This window comes from Camelus dromedarius, chromosome 21 (genome assembly GCF_036321535.1).
Source record: "Camelus dromedarius isolate mCamDro1 chromosome 21, mCamDro1.pat, whole genome shotgun sequence".
Lineage (NCBI taxonomy): Eukaryota > Metazoa > Chordata > Mammalia > Artiodactyla > Camelidae > Camelus > Camelus dromedarius.
The window spans coordinates 10738042-10756126 of NC_087456.1; the positions used below are offsets into that span (position 1 = coordinate 10738042).

Sequence of the window (18085 nt, forward strand, 5' to 3'; positions counted from 1 at the left end):
AATACAGATTTTTTTTAACTGAGAATAGTTTTAGAGGAACAGTATCTTAAGATGTTTCCTGAATTTTTTTGTGGAGTTTCTCCAATTGCTTCCTTCATTTGATTTGATTTGATTTGATTTAAAGATGCTGATTCTGTTTTCAGCAGTAAAGAGAGTACTGATTGTCCTTGGTATGATGTGGCAATGGTGGTGTGCAAATATCACCAGTGGATACTTGCAATCAAATGCTTTTAAGAGGAACGGTTCTGGGTGACCATATATTTTGATACCTTAGAACATTTTTGTCCAACTTGCAAGTTTCAGGACAATGGCTGGTTTCCTGAAATCAGGAAAGAAAAGGATGAATTTAGGGATTTGAATTCCCAGCTCAAGGACCACATAAATCACCTGAAAGTTTCTGTGTCTTCTCTGAAAGATATTCTTACCTCCTGTAGTCCAAGATCTGAGATTGCTGAAAACCAAATCCAAAGTCTCTTCCTCAGAATAGCTGAATTACTATGCAAATTGGATCCCCGACTTCATAGTGTGTCTGCTGTTGAAATGAGGGTGTTGATTGGGAGGGAATGGGATCCTGAAAATTGGAATGGGGACGTATGGGAAAATTCAGAGGAGTTTGGGGGCATTAAACTCCCAAAGTCTGCTGAGTCTTCTTTGTCAGTAGAAGCAACTATTCCACTCCCACCTGAGGAGATTAGCCCTGCTTTGCCCAAGGAAACTCTAATGGCCTCCCCTGAGGTAGTTGCTTTTTGAGATACTCCTGATTCTCCTTAAAAACCCTCCTCTACCATCCCTCTTTACTTCTGGACCTGTAAGTAGACTGAAGTCTCAGCTTTCCCTAAAGGTGAGGTGCAAAGTGTGACCCATGAGGAGTTCTATAATCCAAAAGAAGTGCACGATTTTTCTAATTTATATAGACAAATCTGGGGACTGTGTATGAGAATGGCTGTTAAGAATGTGGGATAATGGTGGAAGGAACATAAAGTTAGGTCAGGCTGAGTTAAAATTGCTAGAATTCTGTTAGGAATTTGTATATCAATTTGGGAATAATTGACATTTTTAATATGTTGAGTCCTTCAATTAATTAACATTCATCTCTCCGTTTATTTAGATCTTTAAAAATTTCTCATCAGCAATCTGTAGTTTTCAAAATACAAGTCCATAATACATGTTTTGTTAGATTTACATGTATAAGTGTTTCAGTGTTCTTTGGAGTAATTATAAGCAGTGGTAAATTTTAAATTTTGGTTTCCACATGTTCGTTGCTAGTACGTGGAAATATAATTGATTTTTCAGTGTTGATCTATTCTGTAATTTTGCTGAACTTGCTTAGTAGTTGTAGGAGGGGTGGTTGTTTTTGTTATTTTTGTAGTTTCTTTGAATTTTTCTATTAGATACAGATGTCATCTGCAAGTAGGGACAGTTTTATTTCTTCTTTTCTAATCTGTCTGCATTTCATTTCCTTTTGTTGAATTTTCCAGTCTAACCTTTTCTGGGCCTGAAGGTTTCTTTTTCATTAGTTTTTAAACCATGAATCAATTTCTTTCATAGTCTTAGGGCTATTTAAATTATCTATTTTATATTGGATAGTTCATACTGTTTGAGAAATTGGTAAGATTTTACCAAGTTGTCAAAATCTTTCTTACCAATGAGGATCCTACTGAAAAGGAAGGGCAAATAATCATTGAGAAAGTAAAGGAGAGGAAGAAGTGGCCTTATCTGTTGCCCATACCATTTGTCATTCAGATAATTTTGGAGGAATTCATATGCATTGAATAGACAGTGAAAAAATTTGAAGCAGGTAACCTTAATTTGTTGTTCAGAATAATGATGCTTTGTTATAGGGAGATTTACCAGGAAAGAAGTTTTTCTTACTGTAAAATTTACTGTAATTATAGTTTTGAAGCTTTAATCAAGACTGTCCTTGAAGACTTCTCCCAAAGACAGAGCTTTATTAATTATTAATTAATAAGTACTTGCTTTAAATACATTATTAAAAGTGTATTAAGTATATTATTATCAAGTGTAAGGTTTAGATATGTAATGCATTTGGTGCTCCATTAATAAATGTTTGAAGTTTTTTTTAAGATTTAGTATTTTTTTGCTGTTATTATAATTGAATGAAATTTCAATTTACTACATGTTACTTATAGGAAATGTAGGTTTAACTTATTGATGATTTGACATTTGAAACAAGTTGGGTAGCATCTATTTTATCAACCTCATCAAGTATCTGTCTCCCAGAGGGGAGTTTTATTTCTAAGATCTTACTCAATGTCCCACATCACTGCCATCTGTGCCTTCCCCTCTGCTGTCTTTTTAAGTTACTCAGCAGTGAGTTATATCGCTATGAGTAAATGCTTTTTTTTTTTTACTGATTGGTTTTTTATAAAATCTAGTAGAGTTACAGGTATATATTATTCCTTTCTTTGATTTATATTTCATTCTTCCAGTTTTGCATCATTTATTTATAATATAAAATTTTTAAGGAAGTTTTATTTTCCTACATTGTTTCTTGGAATCTCTGATAAATTCTCTGTTTTATGTCCAAACCAGAGCAGAACAAATTTTGGATTTTTCCTGATTAAACTATGAGAAAAATATTTAAGGCGTATTAAGTATGAAGCAAGTATTCCTTTTAAAATGAAGGTTAACTTCTTATATAGTTCACATTTTATTCAAGAGATAGAATTACATCTATTAAATGAATTATTAAAGTCTCCATGACAGTGGAGTTAGAGGACTAGTGTTTCCTGTCCAGCAGAACAAATCAGCAATAATACAGGCTTTATAGAGCAAATTGTAAGTTGTTTTTTTAATCCTCCTTTTTCAAGGAATTAAAAGGATCACAGGTACTTCTTGTTTTATTTTGCATGAAAGTATAATGGATAAAATAGTTTTGTAAAATTTATTTGGTAATTTATAATTTGGATAGAAATAAATTTTATTTAGAGAAGAATATTATATAAACAAATTTATATTGAAAATATGTTGGCTTAATAAATATCTCCCTTATAATTACTTTTATGTATATCTTTGTATTTTTCTCTAACTTTACATAGAAAATTTTTTTGTGACAACAGAAAGTAGAATTTAAGTGAATTCTGCAATACTTTCAAAGTCAAAGTGGATTTCTATTGCTTTTACTTTATAAGACTATAATTTCTTTGTTTTCTTTCCATCTATAGAAATTAAAATGGATTTTATCATTATTATTGAAGCTTGAATTTTGACAAAAGTGGTATTTTTTAAAAGTTTATCTCTTGTAAATATATGTACTCTTCTCTAAATATATAGTAAAGATGACTGCTAAGGCCAGTTGAGTATATATAACAAATAATTATTAATCTTGGACAAACTAAACTTTTTGTATTTTCTGATGAGATATTGCACCTGTAACCTTTCTGGCTTTGCGATGTAGTCTTCAGATACTTCACATAGTGAATCATATAGCTCACAGACACCTTGCTTATATTTTTACTGAGCATTGTTAATGACTATCAAGCTTATTGTCCTATAGAAAACTTCTAGTTTTTAAATTTTTTATTTTATTAGCTTTCAAAGATGGCATATAAGGATCTACTGTTTATTTTAGTTTCTAAGCATGCTCTAAAGTTAATTTTAGAATATTTTGTGAAGTATCTTGAATAGAAAATATTATAATTCCAGTTTTATAATTTATATGTTTATTTTGAGAAAGCTGAAATCAGTTGCTATATTTTAACATATATAAAAGGCTAAAACCATGAAATGTTTTCTCATGTACTCTATATTATTTGATCACATGGCTTTCCCTTATTTTTTATATTGCAGGTTGACATATAAAGAAGCAGTATTACTTGGTGTTTAAGACCTTGGGCTCTGGAGGCAGAATGTCTGGGTTCAAGTCCAGGTTCTAACATTTCCTAGATTTGTGACCTTGGACAAATTTGTTACTCTCTGGGCCTCAGTTTACTGAAGGCTAAGATAATGTATAGTGTTTACCTATCACAAAATTGTTTTGAGCATTACATTTTTAAATGAAAGCAGTTATAACAATGCCTGGCAAATAGGAAACAGTAAGGATCATTATTTAATGTTTTAGGAGCAGGAGTCAGTGTGCCTGTATTCAGATCAAGATTTTATCACTAAATAATAATTTTAAGATCCCGAAAATTCTACTTATTCTTTCTGAGCCTTAGAACCCATATTTGAAAAATCAGGCTGTGGTGAGGATTCAATTAGATGATGCTTGCAATGCTTAAAACAGCCCCTAGCAAATAATAAACACTCTTTAAAATGTTTCATATTGTTAATTTTGTTATTTTTTTATATTGGTTTTATTGTTCACCACATTAAAATTTTACAAATTTGTATTATGAGAAAACAGTACATCAGTGAATTTTGAGTTACTGATGAACTCAAATTAAATTTGATTCAGCGAATTTACTTCTTCAACTATGTAATATTAACCAAAGCTAATTAACTGTGTACTATTAGAGATTTTGAAGGTTCTTAAAAGGTAATATGCATTTTTAAAATAGCACTTACATACCTGCAGTGGATGATCTAGAATGTTTTGAAGAGTAGGTTTATCTACAGATAAATTAATCACAATCTCAGGAAACTTATGTGGAATGACTTTATAAGCAGATTCATAGTATAATCTAGAGTTTAGGAGTAAATTCCATCTTATATTGAATGAAAATCTACTCTGTATTTAGTGAGATCTGAGTTAGTGTAATCATATTTAACTTTTTTGATGGTGTATAGCATTCATGTCTTTGGGTTAATTTCAGTTTGTTACTCTTTTTTTCTTTCTTTAAATGGAGGTACTGGGGATTGAACCCAGGACCTCACACATGCTGGGCATATACTCTACACTGAGCCACAGTCTCCTCCCCACCTTCAGTGTGTATTTCTATTGCAATTTTATGCAATAGGTGGAACTTATCAAATGTTTTTATACTTTGAACTGTTACTGGCCAACTTACGGTGTCAGGTCATTTGAAATAATATTTCAATCCTGCAATAAGGATGAAAAATAAAAATCTGAAGCTTTTTAATATTTTCTAGTGGAAAATCTTTTTTTCTTATCTACAATCATATTAGTATTTAAAAATTTTAAATACATGAAATATTTTCAGTGAATGTAGAAAATGGGCATTTAGTCAGGCAGTGGATAAAAAGAGAGCTGTGTTGTATATTTACCTTAGTAGTGTATTTACCTTATACGAATAAGGCATCTTTCGCCTTCTCCTTATGGGGAAAGATTCATTTTTTAATTTGTTCAAATTCACAGTATATATTTATCTAAAAATTTATAAATTTTAAGAGGTTTATCATTAAAGCCTAGTACTTACCATTTGCCAGTTTGGCTTGTATTTAGTCAGTGATGTCTCACATGCAGTAGGATGAGCAAAAAGGAAAACTCCCAAATATTTTATAACTAACCCGACCTTCATCAGAGCACTGTCCTCATAGTTCCTTCTCTATACTAGACGTCCACACGGAAATAGTCTGCTGACATTTCTAATGTAACATGTCATAAACTAAACTCTTTCCTTCTACTGCTGTCTTCACTCCCACGCCCTAAACAACATGCCTTTCCTCCCATTTATTTCATTGTGGTTAATAGTGTTACCATTCACCCATTCACTCAAGCTAGAAGTTTTAGAGTTATCTTCAGCTTCCCTTTATCCTCATCTTCTTCATCTAATTCATTGGTATATTGTCAATTTTCCCTGAACAGATTCACCCCTCTTCTCTGCCACCACTGCTACTGCCTGGTCTTCATATTTTGCCACCATTCACTCCCTGCTATTTTTCTGGGCTTTTGAATTGCTTTAATCAATGTAGTTCTACAAGTACAAAGTCTTTAGGATGGTAGTCCAGGTTCTTTGGCAGTTTGGACCTTGTTTTCATTTCTAGTCATAGCTCCTCTGGTACATTCTTGATCTTTCCTGAACACATATTCATTCATTTACAGATGTTTATTTAATAATGTCATTGGTGGCATTGTGCTAGGTGCTTTGAGGATACGGAGGTAAAAAAGACAGCCATGACTATTGCCTGTTAGTGTTTGTAGAATGCTGTGCGCACTGTTCCTGTGTCTTTGATCATGTTTTTTCATCTGCCCCTTTACTGTTTAATAGCGTTCCTATTAATCTTTCATACCCTACTCAAGTGTCAGCTCCTTCCCGAAGTGTTTGTAACTGTCCCAGGCAGTATTCCTCCTTTGTGTTCCAGTAATACTTTATATTCTAGACTTCTGTTACACTGCTTGCTATATTATACTTGTTTATAGCTGACCTTTCTCCCTAGGTTATGTTTAAAAGTGGGAGGGAGGGAGATGAAAGAAGAACACAGAAATAAGCACTGAGGCAAAGCATAGAAGAGGCAAGAAGGAAAATGGGAGAAGCAGTATGAGCAGTAGTTGAAAACACAGACTCAGGAGCCAGGGCTTGAATCCTGACTCTTCTTCCACTTATTAGCTGGGCATATGGTTTAATATTTCCATATCTCAATTTATAATGAGGATAATAATAGGGTAAACATGAAGATTAAAAAGGTTAATATATGTAAAGTACTTGTTTGTTGCTGTATGTGAATGGCACAGAATATATGCTATATGGGTTTTTATTAGCAGTAACTAACTTTCTTAAGTGAGATGAGCTGTTTCTCCCTCATTGGGTCTTCTAAGAGATGGGAGATTTTTAAGCTGCATGTTATCTAACCCTGTGTATTCGCTTAAGGTATCACATTGTTTTGTGTTTTGTGTTTGGGGCCTGGGCTAAATAAAAAGGGAGCGCCTGTACATACTTGCTGTTTACAGTGTACAGTGGAGTATAATTACACTGAGCATTTTGCTGCTTCATACCAGGTTCTGTCCTGCTTTGCTCTTCCCAGGTTTTAGAAATGCCAATGATTCCTTTGCTTTTATTTTTACCTCATCTTTCAGGCTTGATACGTACCACTTTTATGTCATATGCCTTAGATTCTTTTGTTAAAATATGTTCTCTTTCCTGACTATTCTCCAGCCTGAGACAGGAAGGGTTGATGTCTGGGCATAACTTCTTGGTTCTAGTAGCAGGATTTGTTCCTCAGCACCAGCCTGATACTCAGACAGCACTCCTGCCCTTCCTACCCTCTTCTCCCCTCACTCTCACTGCCCATCCCTTACAGTATCATTCTCTGCTCCATCCTCTACCACAATATTATTGACCCAGATATAAGTAGACTATAACATAATATCAGTTCTACACGTGGGATGCCTGGCTTTCATAAATAATGAAAAGCTAGGAGATTAAAGCACTCATCATTGACTGGTTGGTGACTTCATTTTAAACAAGTTAGATGCTAATTGTCATGCTCTTCTGATTAAAAACAAAATAATCTGGGAGGAGATGACATTTTAGTTACTGCCTGAGCAGTGGAGGAAGAAAGAGTAGGGGATATTTGAGGCTTAGGATTCATTGTCAACTAATACTTGAATATTATTTGTAAGGTACTGGGGATACAAACATTTAGTTACTAACTCCAAATGACTGGTGTAGAGACAGATAATGCAAAAGTTGAAAGGAGAGAGATTGCTGAGGATTGGACAAGTTGGAGAGCATTTTGCCTTTTCTCACTCTACCAAATATCCTGGGTTGATTTCATGTATTCTCTTGAGATCAGATTCTCTTGAGAATCTGGTAGTTCATCATCATAAAATTTACATGGAGTTTCTGGAATACACAGTGATCTCCCATCTCTGCACATGCTGTTTCTTCTACCTTGAATAGTGTTAATTTGGCTCATTCTTACTAATTCTTAAACTACAATCATAGGCGCTATAACTTTCAGAAAAGCTTACTTGATCCTTCAACACTAGATACAGTATTTTGATGGTTCTCATGATCCCTCTTCTTCCCCAGTCATAGCCTTTATTGCACTGTGTTTTAACTGCCTTCACCAGACTGTTCAAGGAAGACAGGAAATGTGTATATAATGCCTTGTGTATGGCAGCTGCTCCAAAAATATTTGTTGGTTGAGTGAATGAGTGGGATATGGTAGAGATGACACTGGGTCATTCCAGGCAAGGGGAGGAGGGCCAACAAAAACAAGGCATGCGGTAATGTGCATGGTTGATTCTGAGTCAGTGAGTGGAACCATTTGACTAGAGTGTAATATTGAAAAGAGAGGCTGGAGCTTTTCAATGCCAGGTTAAGAAGTTCAGTTTGTTTAGTGAGAAAAAGGCCATTGAAGCTGTTAGAGATAAGAGTAATAATAAACGTTCTTACAAATTTGATGAATGTACCCGTGCTCGAGAAGTAATTTTTTCTAATTCTTGTTTTGAAAATTTTGTAATACTCTTCAATGGACTGAATATATGATAACTGCCTATTTTGTAGACTCTTGTCTTTTAAGATTGTTCCAACATAATTTGTAGGGAAACTTTTAGAAGATTTCAATAAATACTGTTGAATAAATTAAACAACTCATTAAACTGTGCAGTGTTTGTCTTATAAACTAAACTATTGTGCACTGTGAAAAATTTAAAATATAATTCAAAGAAGGCAGTAATCTAACATGTATAGGGTTTCCTTCTTATCTGTAACTTAAAGAAGAATAAATGCTTACAACTGTGACTTTTTTTCCCCTCTAGTATCTCCAGAGGCAGTCGGATTTTTGTCAGCTGTTGGGGTGTTTATTATCTTGATGCTGCTCCTTTTTCTCTATATTAATAAGAAGTTCTGTTTTGAAAATGTTGGCGGGTTTCCAGATCTTGGTTCAGGATACAGTACAAGGAAGAATTCACAAGATAAAAATTGTAAGTATCATATCGCTGCTTTCTTGTTTGGTCTTTCTATACTTCTATTACTTTATTTAAAATATATGTAGACTTAGTAAAAAGGTTGATTTTGACATATAGGAAACTAACTTGGAGCCACTATACTGAGAGTTAAAAGATCTATTAAGTAAATTATGTTGTTATCTTTTTATTGCCCACAAGTTGCTATTATACTGCATAAAAATGAATTGTATACTATCACAGAATGACAGTTTTATTTTTCACGTATAAGGTGCTTTTGAGCCTGTAATATGAGCAGATATGCTTTAAAGAAGGACATATCTTGTTACTTTTTATAGCTTAAGTCCATTGTCCAAATAGTCCCCTAGAGGGTTTTTTCCCCATGTCCCTAGAAGGCTTTTGAAAAATATTCATCCTTTTTCATTACTTGCTGTTGAATTCTCAGTTCATGGATAATTTTATTGTTTGGAGCAGTTGGTTTTCCCTAGTGACTTAGTGTCTAAAGTCTGATTATAAACATTAGTGTTCCTCTTCCTCCCTTGGCACCGTAGGCATATTATATTACATAATATTACTAGATACTAGGAAAGATGAGGGCTATGATATTGTTAAATTTTCCTTGGAGTTATTTTTTTAAATTACTGTAAGAATTCTTTATTTGCTATTTCCAAAGACTGGCTTATGTAAATGACAATGGGTGCAAGTTGAAAATTGTAAAAGCAAGGCATTAATTTAGAAGAATTTTAAGGAACAATAGGAAAGAAACCTTGCTTTTCTTGTCCATGTACTTAGTCAGAGAGATGCTTTTCTCTTACTTCCAGTATCTTAAAAGGTGATAGCTTCATAGTTTGTAAAAGTCATTGCTTATTGAATTATGTCATCTAGCTTCTGCATTAGGAAAGTATAGTACTTTATGTGGTTTGGGTTTGATCAAGTTTAATGTTTCTCATACTTCACATCAGTCCTATTTTTTTTGTCACTTGTATAGAATGAACTGGTCAAAGATACCTCTTGTAGCAGACACCCCTACTTCTCTGGGCCAGCGTTTCTGGGTTTTTTTGGTCTTACCCTTTTACACTCTTACAAATTATCAAGGATCCTAGAGAGCTTTTTGTTCATGTGAGTTGTGGCTACGGACATGTACCAAATTAGAAGTTAAAGGCTGAGAAAATTAAAATTTTTTTTATCAATTTATTTTTTTAAAATCAACAGTAAGCTTATGAATGTTAATATAAATGTATTACTTTTTTAAACAACTATGTATTTTCTAAAACCAAAAACAAACGTTTGACGAGATGAGTGACATTCTTTTACGTTGCAAATCTCTTTAATGACTGGGATAGAAAAAAGAAACAACTGGATTCTCACATCTGCTTCTGCATTCCATCTGTCATACGGCCCCTGCAAAAGCCCCAGTGCTCATTTGTGAACGAATAAAAGTGAAAAGTTAAATATCCTGTTACTCTTATTGTAAAAATAATTCTGACCTTGAGGATCCATGGGAAAGGTCTCGGGGACCTTATTAATTTTTCTGAGACTGTTTTTCATTCACTTATTAAATAAGAATAATAATACTTACCTCGGAGCATTATTGTAAGATAAGATAAAGCTTGTAAATCGCAATTCCTTACACATCAGCAGGTGTTCACCCTCTCCTCTCCCCTGTTCTGACTTGTATGCAAAATTGCTTAGATATTTTTTAATTTGAAATGATATTGGTACTTTGTTAATAAGATAGAGTAGTTCCCATACATAACCTATTAATAAATAAACTAAAAAGTACATAATAAAATCCTTTTTATACTTCTTCTTGCAGGTATAGAATAAAAACCCAATAGTATTTGAGGGAAAAATACTGTCTTGCTGCTGTTACGATAGCTGTGCAGTGGGAAAAAATGTCGTTAAACATTTAAACCAAGTGGTTTGATTTTTTTTTTTTTTTGGAAGTCTTTACTTCAGCATATTTCTTCCGTTGCATAAGCATTTACAGAAAGATTAAAAGCCACAATATGAAGTATTAATATTGAGCTAATGAGTAACAACATTCATGTAAATGTTAAATCCAGACTCCAAAGTGGTTGATATTTTGAGAAGAGAAAATTCCATTATTGCACTTTTTAGGAACAAGGAGTTAGAAAATGGCATTTTTCAGAAATTTTCAGCAGAATCTGCCTTCAGTGTCCTCTCTGGTGGACACAATCAGTAATGCTGTGGAAGATTTGACTGCTGCTGTGGGGGAAGTCAGCTGTGCTCTCACGGACTCAGTCGCTGAGCAGGTGACGAGTATGATGAGTGGCTTTCGCCCAGAGGAGGAAGCCTCTGCGGCAGCAGAAGCTGTAGATATTTCTAAACAAGAAAATGCCACATTACCAGAAGTGCCCCAAAACATTAATTGTCAGAAAACAAAATCCAATTTACAGCACAGAGCATATCAAATAAATTGTTATGATACTTCAGTTTCACAAAAGCATGATCAAGGAATGAATGAAGAAGGACTATTTAAACATATTAACACTAGACAACAGACTCTATCAGAAAATCAAGAAACCAATAGTGCTGGTAATTCTTCTTTGAAAGGCCACGTGAGTGATGGTGGGATATCAGTTATCAAACCAAATGCAAGGGCTGGATCTGCTTGTCAAGACCTTGAAAGTACTGACAGAAAAAATGGATTAGGAATTTCCAACGATGGTAAGCATGACTTAAAGGAGGTAAGGTATCAAGAAATAAAAGAAAATTATTTAAAGAAAGCCGAAAAACATACTAAGACTAAAGGATCTAAAGGGAATGAGTGTTCTTCAAAAGATATTTTAGAAAGCGATAGACATAAGATGCAGAAACCCACGAAGAAAGAAGACACGCATCCTGCGCCATCAACTAATTCTAAAGATAAGGTACATGGAAAAATCAAAGAACAAATAAATCCAACACAATACTACAAAGTGAAAGGAGACATACAAACAAAGAAAAGTGAAGCCATTTCTGCCAAGGAAGGAACAGCAAAGAATAAAGATGAAAAATATTCTAAGATAATACCAGAAAAAGGTGAGGTCTCCTAGTGTAAGTTTGAGTGATAAAACTGTCTCTTGATTTTTTTAATTAGGAAAATATCATCCAAATTTCAGAATTTTTCTGTACTTGTCTCTATATCTAATTTAAGACTTTCTGGATCCTGTTACTAGGAAGCATTTGAATTTTATTTTATTTTTTAAAGCAGATTGTTATCTTTATTTTCTTTATTCTTTTATTCTCCAATCTGGTAATAGATTATTTTATTTATTTATTTATTTATTTATTTATTTATTTATTTATTTATTTATTTATTTATTTATTTAAAAGTGAAAGCAAGTTTTTTTAGGGACATACACACCCCATAGACAGAGTGCGGGCCATCTCAGAAGGCAAGAGCATTCCCGGAAGACGGGGTACTCTCAGAAAGCAAGAGTGTTGCTGGGGTGTGGGGATGTTTTGGTGGTTATTTTTTTAATAATTGAATTTAAAGATTTTATATTTTTGTAACCACCCTTAAGTCCTTTATACAGTGTTGCTCTTCACAATCTGTCCTAATAAGAACCTATTGAATGTTTTATGTTTTTCCTTGAGAGCAATAGATTTTTGTTTTATTGAATAACATGAATATGTGTCTATTCATTTAATCTTACATTAAGAGTTTTATATGATGGTTGTGTTTCCAGTGTGTATACCTGAACAATCTATTATTATTCATGAGTTCTCTATGTAGAATTGAGATTCCAGCTAAGCAGTTACAGTTTTCAACATTTGTGACAATTTTCAAAACAGTTAGCCAACAGTTACTTGGTTTTGGTTGCAAAATTGCTTCATATTGCCAGTAATTTCTCCTGGTTGTTCTTTAGTCTTTTCCACTTATTACTGATCTGATCACCAGAAGTGCACTGGATTTTACTTGTAAAGGATATATCTGGAATTCTTGTGTTTGTTTACGTTCTCATAAAATGACAGAAAACTGAGTAGCAGTAGAAATGAAGACATTTTCAGTTCTGCTACATGACTTCATGCATAATGGGATCTGCTATTTATCAATTGTATGAATGATTTTTAACTGATGTAGTAGAGGCTTATCCAGGATGGATGAGCTAATTAAAAGAGGTTTTAGGAAATACACCCGTTTTGAAGTTGATTCTTCTAGCAGTTTTTTAAATATCAGATTCAGTGGGCTTTGGTAGGTAGCTTTGGTTTAGTTTTGATAACCTTATTACTTGAAGTAGTAAAAATTAATAGAGAAATAAAACTAAGTGGAATTGTTTACATATTATTTTATTCATTAAATAACAGAATGGACACTAGTAATAGATACTTCATAGGTAGCAGTACAGAATTTTAAATTTTGTTTTCATTTGTTTTCATTAAGAAGTGTGCTAGTACCTAAAGAAACCAAATGTCTCTCAAATGTTCTAGATTATAGTCAGTACTAAACTTAAACATGTTATATTCTAAAAATTGTTTTGAAAATCATTTGACCCATGTGGATTATCCCTTCAGATAGCTGAACCGTAATATTACTAGTTCCATGTTCTAGGTTCTGACAGAGCTTATAACCTATAAGAGGAGGAGGAGGAGTTTCCTTCTATATCTGAATTCAGGACTACTTTAGGTAATATTTTATAATAGTTGAAGTATGACTATAGAATTTCTAGTTACCCTCCTCGGAGCTCCCCTGCTGTCTTAAGACCACCACCATGGTATACCACAGAGTGCTAAAAGTTGGGAGTCAGTGTGCGTAGGTTCTAGAGCAGACATGCCATTATCTCGTCACCGCCCAGTAAAACTTTCTGCAATGATGGGAAAGCTCTGCATATCTGTATCGCTCCATATAGTAACCACTAGCCACATGTAGCTGTTGAACACTTGAAATGTGGCTAGTGGCACTGGGGAACTGGATTTTTAATTTTATTTCTAATTAATTGAAATAACTGCATGTGACTGGTGACTACTGTTTTGGATAGTGCAGAATATGACATTAGTCATAGTTTTACCCTTTGTTGGCGTTATTTTACAGAATTAAAAAGTGGAACTTAGACTAGTGATTACCAAACTTCCTTAACTTCTAACTCTAAACATTCCATTTTTATCCTGTATTTTAAAGTTGTTTATTCTGTGTCTCCTCACCTGAATTTCAAATCTTGTTTCTTCTAGCGTGGATGATGTTAATGGAATATTATGAGAGAAATATCTAGACTGAACTAATAAATTCTAACTGCTGTGGTCTCTTCATCTTTCTATAGTTGGTTTATAATTCTGAGAAGGTTGCATCTTGGTTTAAATGAATCTCAACATGATGCAGTTTCAAATTTTTTACATTTTAAAAAAACGGTGATAACTAGTGCTTCTTAAAGTAATATTAAGTCAATTAATTCACCATATGAAAAATTTATTTGAAATTTGGATATATTTATTTGAAATTTGGATATATATTTGGACATTAGAACTCAGTGTATGTAGAAGATATATGTCCACTCTCGTATGTTTTTATATCTCAAGTAAGTTTACCTTCCACAGATAGTAAGTGTTAAGTTTGGTGCATATGCTTCCAGACATTTTTATATGTATGTATAAATATATACTGCATGGATGTATGTATACATGTTGCATGGAGGCATGTGTATGCATATATACATTTTTAATGGGAATATAACTTCTGTTTTATAACTTTCTCTTTTCTCTTAACATGATGTGATAATTATTCTTTCCCTGTGAATTCTTGTAAGTCCACCTCCTCATTTTTAATGACTGCATAGTGTATCATTGGATAGATATATCATAATTTACTTAAGTTAGGCCCAGTGATAGACTTTCAGGTTTTATTTTATTTTTGTTTTCTTTTGCTATTAAACACAGTGTAGTAAATTGCCTCAAATACATATCATTGGTCACCTGTTAATTATTTTCTTAGGCTGAATTCTTAGAAATGAAATTGGTAAATTCCTAGAAATGGGTCAAAGACTATGCAGATTTAAAAGTTTGATATGTATTACCAGCTCTAGAAAAGTTTTACCACTTATAATTCCATCAATAGTATATGTCTGTCCATTTTTTTGTTCTACTTCTAGCATTAAGCATCATCAGTTAAAAAAATTTTGGCTAAGACAATAGCCATAAATGTTTCTTGTAACATGAATTATTTGAATCAGATCCATGTATGTTGGCAAGAGTTTTGACTTTCTTTGTGTGCTACTGATGCTTTAAAAAAATTGTGTAAGAGGGCAAGCCCTATTATTCATTTTATCTGTACCACGGTTGGAAAATCCCTGTGACTAACATTATATAATTAAATATATGAATCAGTTTTTTTGTATTAAGATATAAAAATCTAAAGCTTGGGTTTCTTAAATGAAAAAATTATATTTTTCTAAAGCTGAAAATTCAGATTATATATGTTTGTGTGATTTCTGTGTATGAATGTATATGACTATTACATATATAAGCATTTTCTGTGTATGAGTATATATGACATATTACACATATAAGCATATAACGTGTATGTAAAACTATAGCAAGTTCATCATATTTTATTGCATTAAATTTTGATCTGCTCTCGTCATTCTGAATAGATAATTCCTACATGGACAAAGATGAGCATGGTTCATCCTCTGAAAGTGAAGATGAAGCACTGGGTAAATATCATGAGGCCTTATCGAGAACACACAATTCCAGACTACCAATGGCAGATTCTAGACAAAAGAACTATACTTGGGAAACAAGACAAAAATACAGTCCTCTATCTGCAGAGTATGATGGATACAGTAGTGAAGCATCAATAGATGAAGGTAAGATAGGTTAATTATTTTATTTTTTTAGATGTTACACTATAATATTTGATTATTGCTCAAATTTCTAGACATCTGTGGTTGCAAAATAAATAAGGGATAGCACATACAATAGAGTCTCATTTCTGGGAATATAACTTATTCAAAATCAAATTTTGGGGCTCAAGCCAAAAACCAAAACTAAAACCAAAACACCCAAAAGCAAAACACCAAATAATTTAAATACAGTAGTAATTCTAGCTCTCTTCACAATGAACATATGCCTAGCAATCATGAGATGGAAAATGTAAATCTGCTGTTGTCTCAGAAGGAATCAGTTCCTAAATACCTGTTACAGGAACTGATACAGTGTAAGAATCTCACAGTGTTGAATATGATTCCAGTGTGTAAATGAACGCTTTTTCATTCAGTTTGGCCCCGAACATGAGCCAAAGACTTCATGTGGCATGCAGCAGAAGAAAAAGTGATCTGTTCCATATAGGAGGAAAAGCTGTCTGAGATAGATTTATTGAGAGTTGGAGTACTGTTTTATTTAGATCAGTGTATTTAAGAAAGATTTAACTGTTGTAATAGATGAATCGGAGGCTTTAAGGGAAACTTAAGGAATTTTTCAAGGGTTATTTTGTCTCTAACTGATTTTTGCCTCATGTGCTGACATTGACATTAGAACTCAGTGTATGTAGAAGATATATGTCCACTCATATGTTTTTATATCTTTAAAATAGAACTGAAAAAGGTTTTGCCATTATTTAAAGCATGTTTATTTCCACCTTTAAGTAAGTTGTTCGAGTGCTTGATATAGTGTATGACTGCTCCTAGTCATTATTATATTTATGCCCAGATATGAAGAAAAGAGCAATCAATATATCCTATATAGCACTTTTAATATTGTATCAAACCCAAACTAACCTTAACTGTGGTTTGTGTTTTGGGGCCTGTTACCATCGATGACTTTACCCCAGCACATACAGTTGTCAAAGTTGCTAAATCATCTATTTTTGTATTTGGCTTAATGCTAACAAGGGCCTGAGGTACCTCCCTTTTATTTCTGCTAGTACACAAGTGCAGTGAGAAATGAATCAAATAAAGAAGGCTCATTATGAGATGGTGGGGAAGAAATAAAAAATATTAGACATGGATTCTGCCCTCAAAAATACCTTTATTAGTACTAGAGAAAATAAGATGTGCTTACAAAGATAACTAAATAACACAAAAGCAATAAAGCCAGTCTCCAACTTATGTATAACTTGACCCGTGAATAGTAGAGCAGGAGAATGGGTTTGGAAACCTGATCCTTGTTCACATTCTGGCTTTAGGACTTAACATATTAGCTGTGACACCTTGGGCAGTGTAGTTAATTGTTTTTAGTTTTATTTTTTGTTTTAATTGTCTCTGAATGTGACTAACACCTTGCTAATAGGGTTGTCATGAACGTTGAATAATACATGTGGCAGTTTATAGCATGGTGTCTGGCACCTAATAGCGGTCCTCGTAGTGACATGGTAGTCGTGGACGAGGGTGGTGGAAGCAGCGAGGGCGATGATAGTGTGCAGTCACGAGCAAGCCGGAGTGTGCAGTCCGTTGCCCTGGACACTTCCCTTTTTGCAACTTCAGTTTAGGGTTTTGTTTTTCCCTACTCACTCCTTCTGCCTCACCCCCTACATTTCTCTGCTGGCTTGATTGCTTCCTCCCTGTAGTCCTGTTATCCTGGTGTGGCTCTGCAGTCTGCGGGAAAAGCGGTGAAGAGAGAAGTGTAAGCTCAGTGGCCCTTCTGTCCCTGCCCTCCACTCGGGACCTGGTGCAAGTGTCCGGAATCACCCTCTCATTTCATTTTTCCTGTATGTTTAGGACTCACTCGTACTTCTCTACCATTTCTACTCTAAATTATTTGATAAAACATTCAGGGTAGATTGATTTTAGGTGTTCTAAAGTTAGATTTATTTATTTCATAAACAATTGTTGAAAGTTTTTATGTGCCATACTAGATCCTGTGCACGTAAAGATGGATAAAAATAAGCTTGTTTTTGTAGCACAGGGAAATATGTACAAGATCTTATGGTAGCTCACAGAGAAAGGAATGTAACAATGAATATATATATGTTCATATATAACTGAAAAATTGTGCTCTACACTGGAATTTGACACAACATTGTAAAATGATTATAAATCAATAAAAAATGTTAAAAAAAAAAAAACAAGCTTGTTTTAAGGAGCCCCCAAACTGGAGGAGGAAGACCAGTGAGTACATGTGTAATATCGTATATGTGGAAAGAGGTCTGTTAGCTACATGAACAAAGTAATGTGGAAATGCAGAGGAGGAGGTGACTGAGACTTTGTTTGGGAGCTGGGGAAATGGAGCAGTCTCATGCAGTCTTCCCAGGATAGGTGAACTAGACCTGAGTGAGAACAGTTTCACCAACATGGAGTGGTGATTGCATGAAAGCAGAGAAGAGTGTGTCTCAGTGTCCTTAACCTAGGATCTGTGTTTGGAGAAAGAGCAGGTAAT

General features: G+C 33.7%; 1 protein-coding gene across 4 annotated transcripts in view; it reads left to right on the forward strand.

The window, feature by feature from the left end:
- Positions 1 to 18085, forward strand: part of SYT14 (synaptotagmin 14) — a 138727-nt gene that overhangs the window by 24267 nt on the left and 96375 nt on the right. For 2 of the 4 annotated variants that reach the window (XM_010992146.3, XM_010992147.3), the window contains exons 3-4: positions 8627 to 8791; positions 15364 to 15579. In XM_010992146.3, the coding sequence (XP_010990448.2) occupies positions 8627 to 8791; positions 15364 to 15579 (381 nt within the window). Of the gene's footprint in view, positions 1 to 8626; positions 8792 to 10545; positions 11819 to 15363; positions 15580 to 18085 lie in introns of those variants that run through there. The other 2 variants (XM_064477155.1, XM_064477156.1) reach the window with 1 other exon arrangement.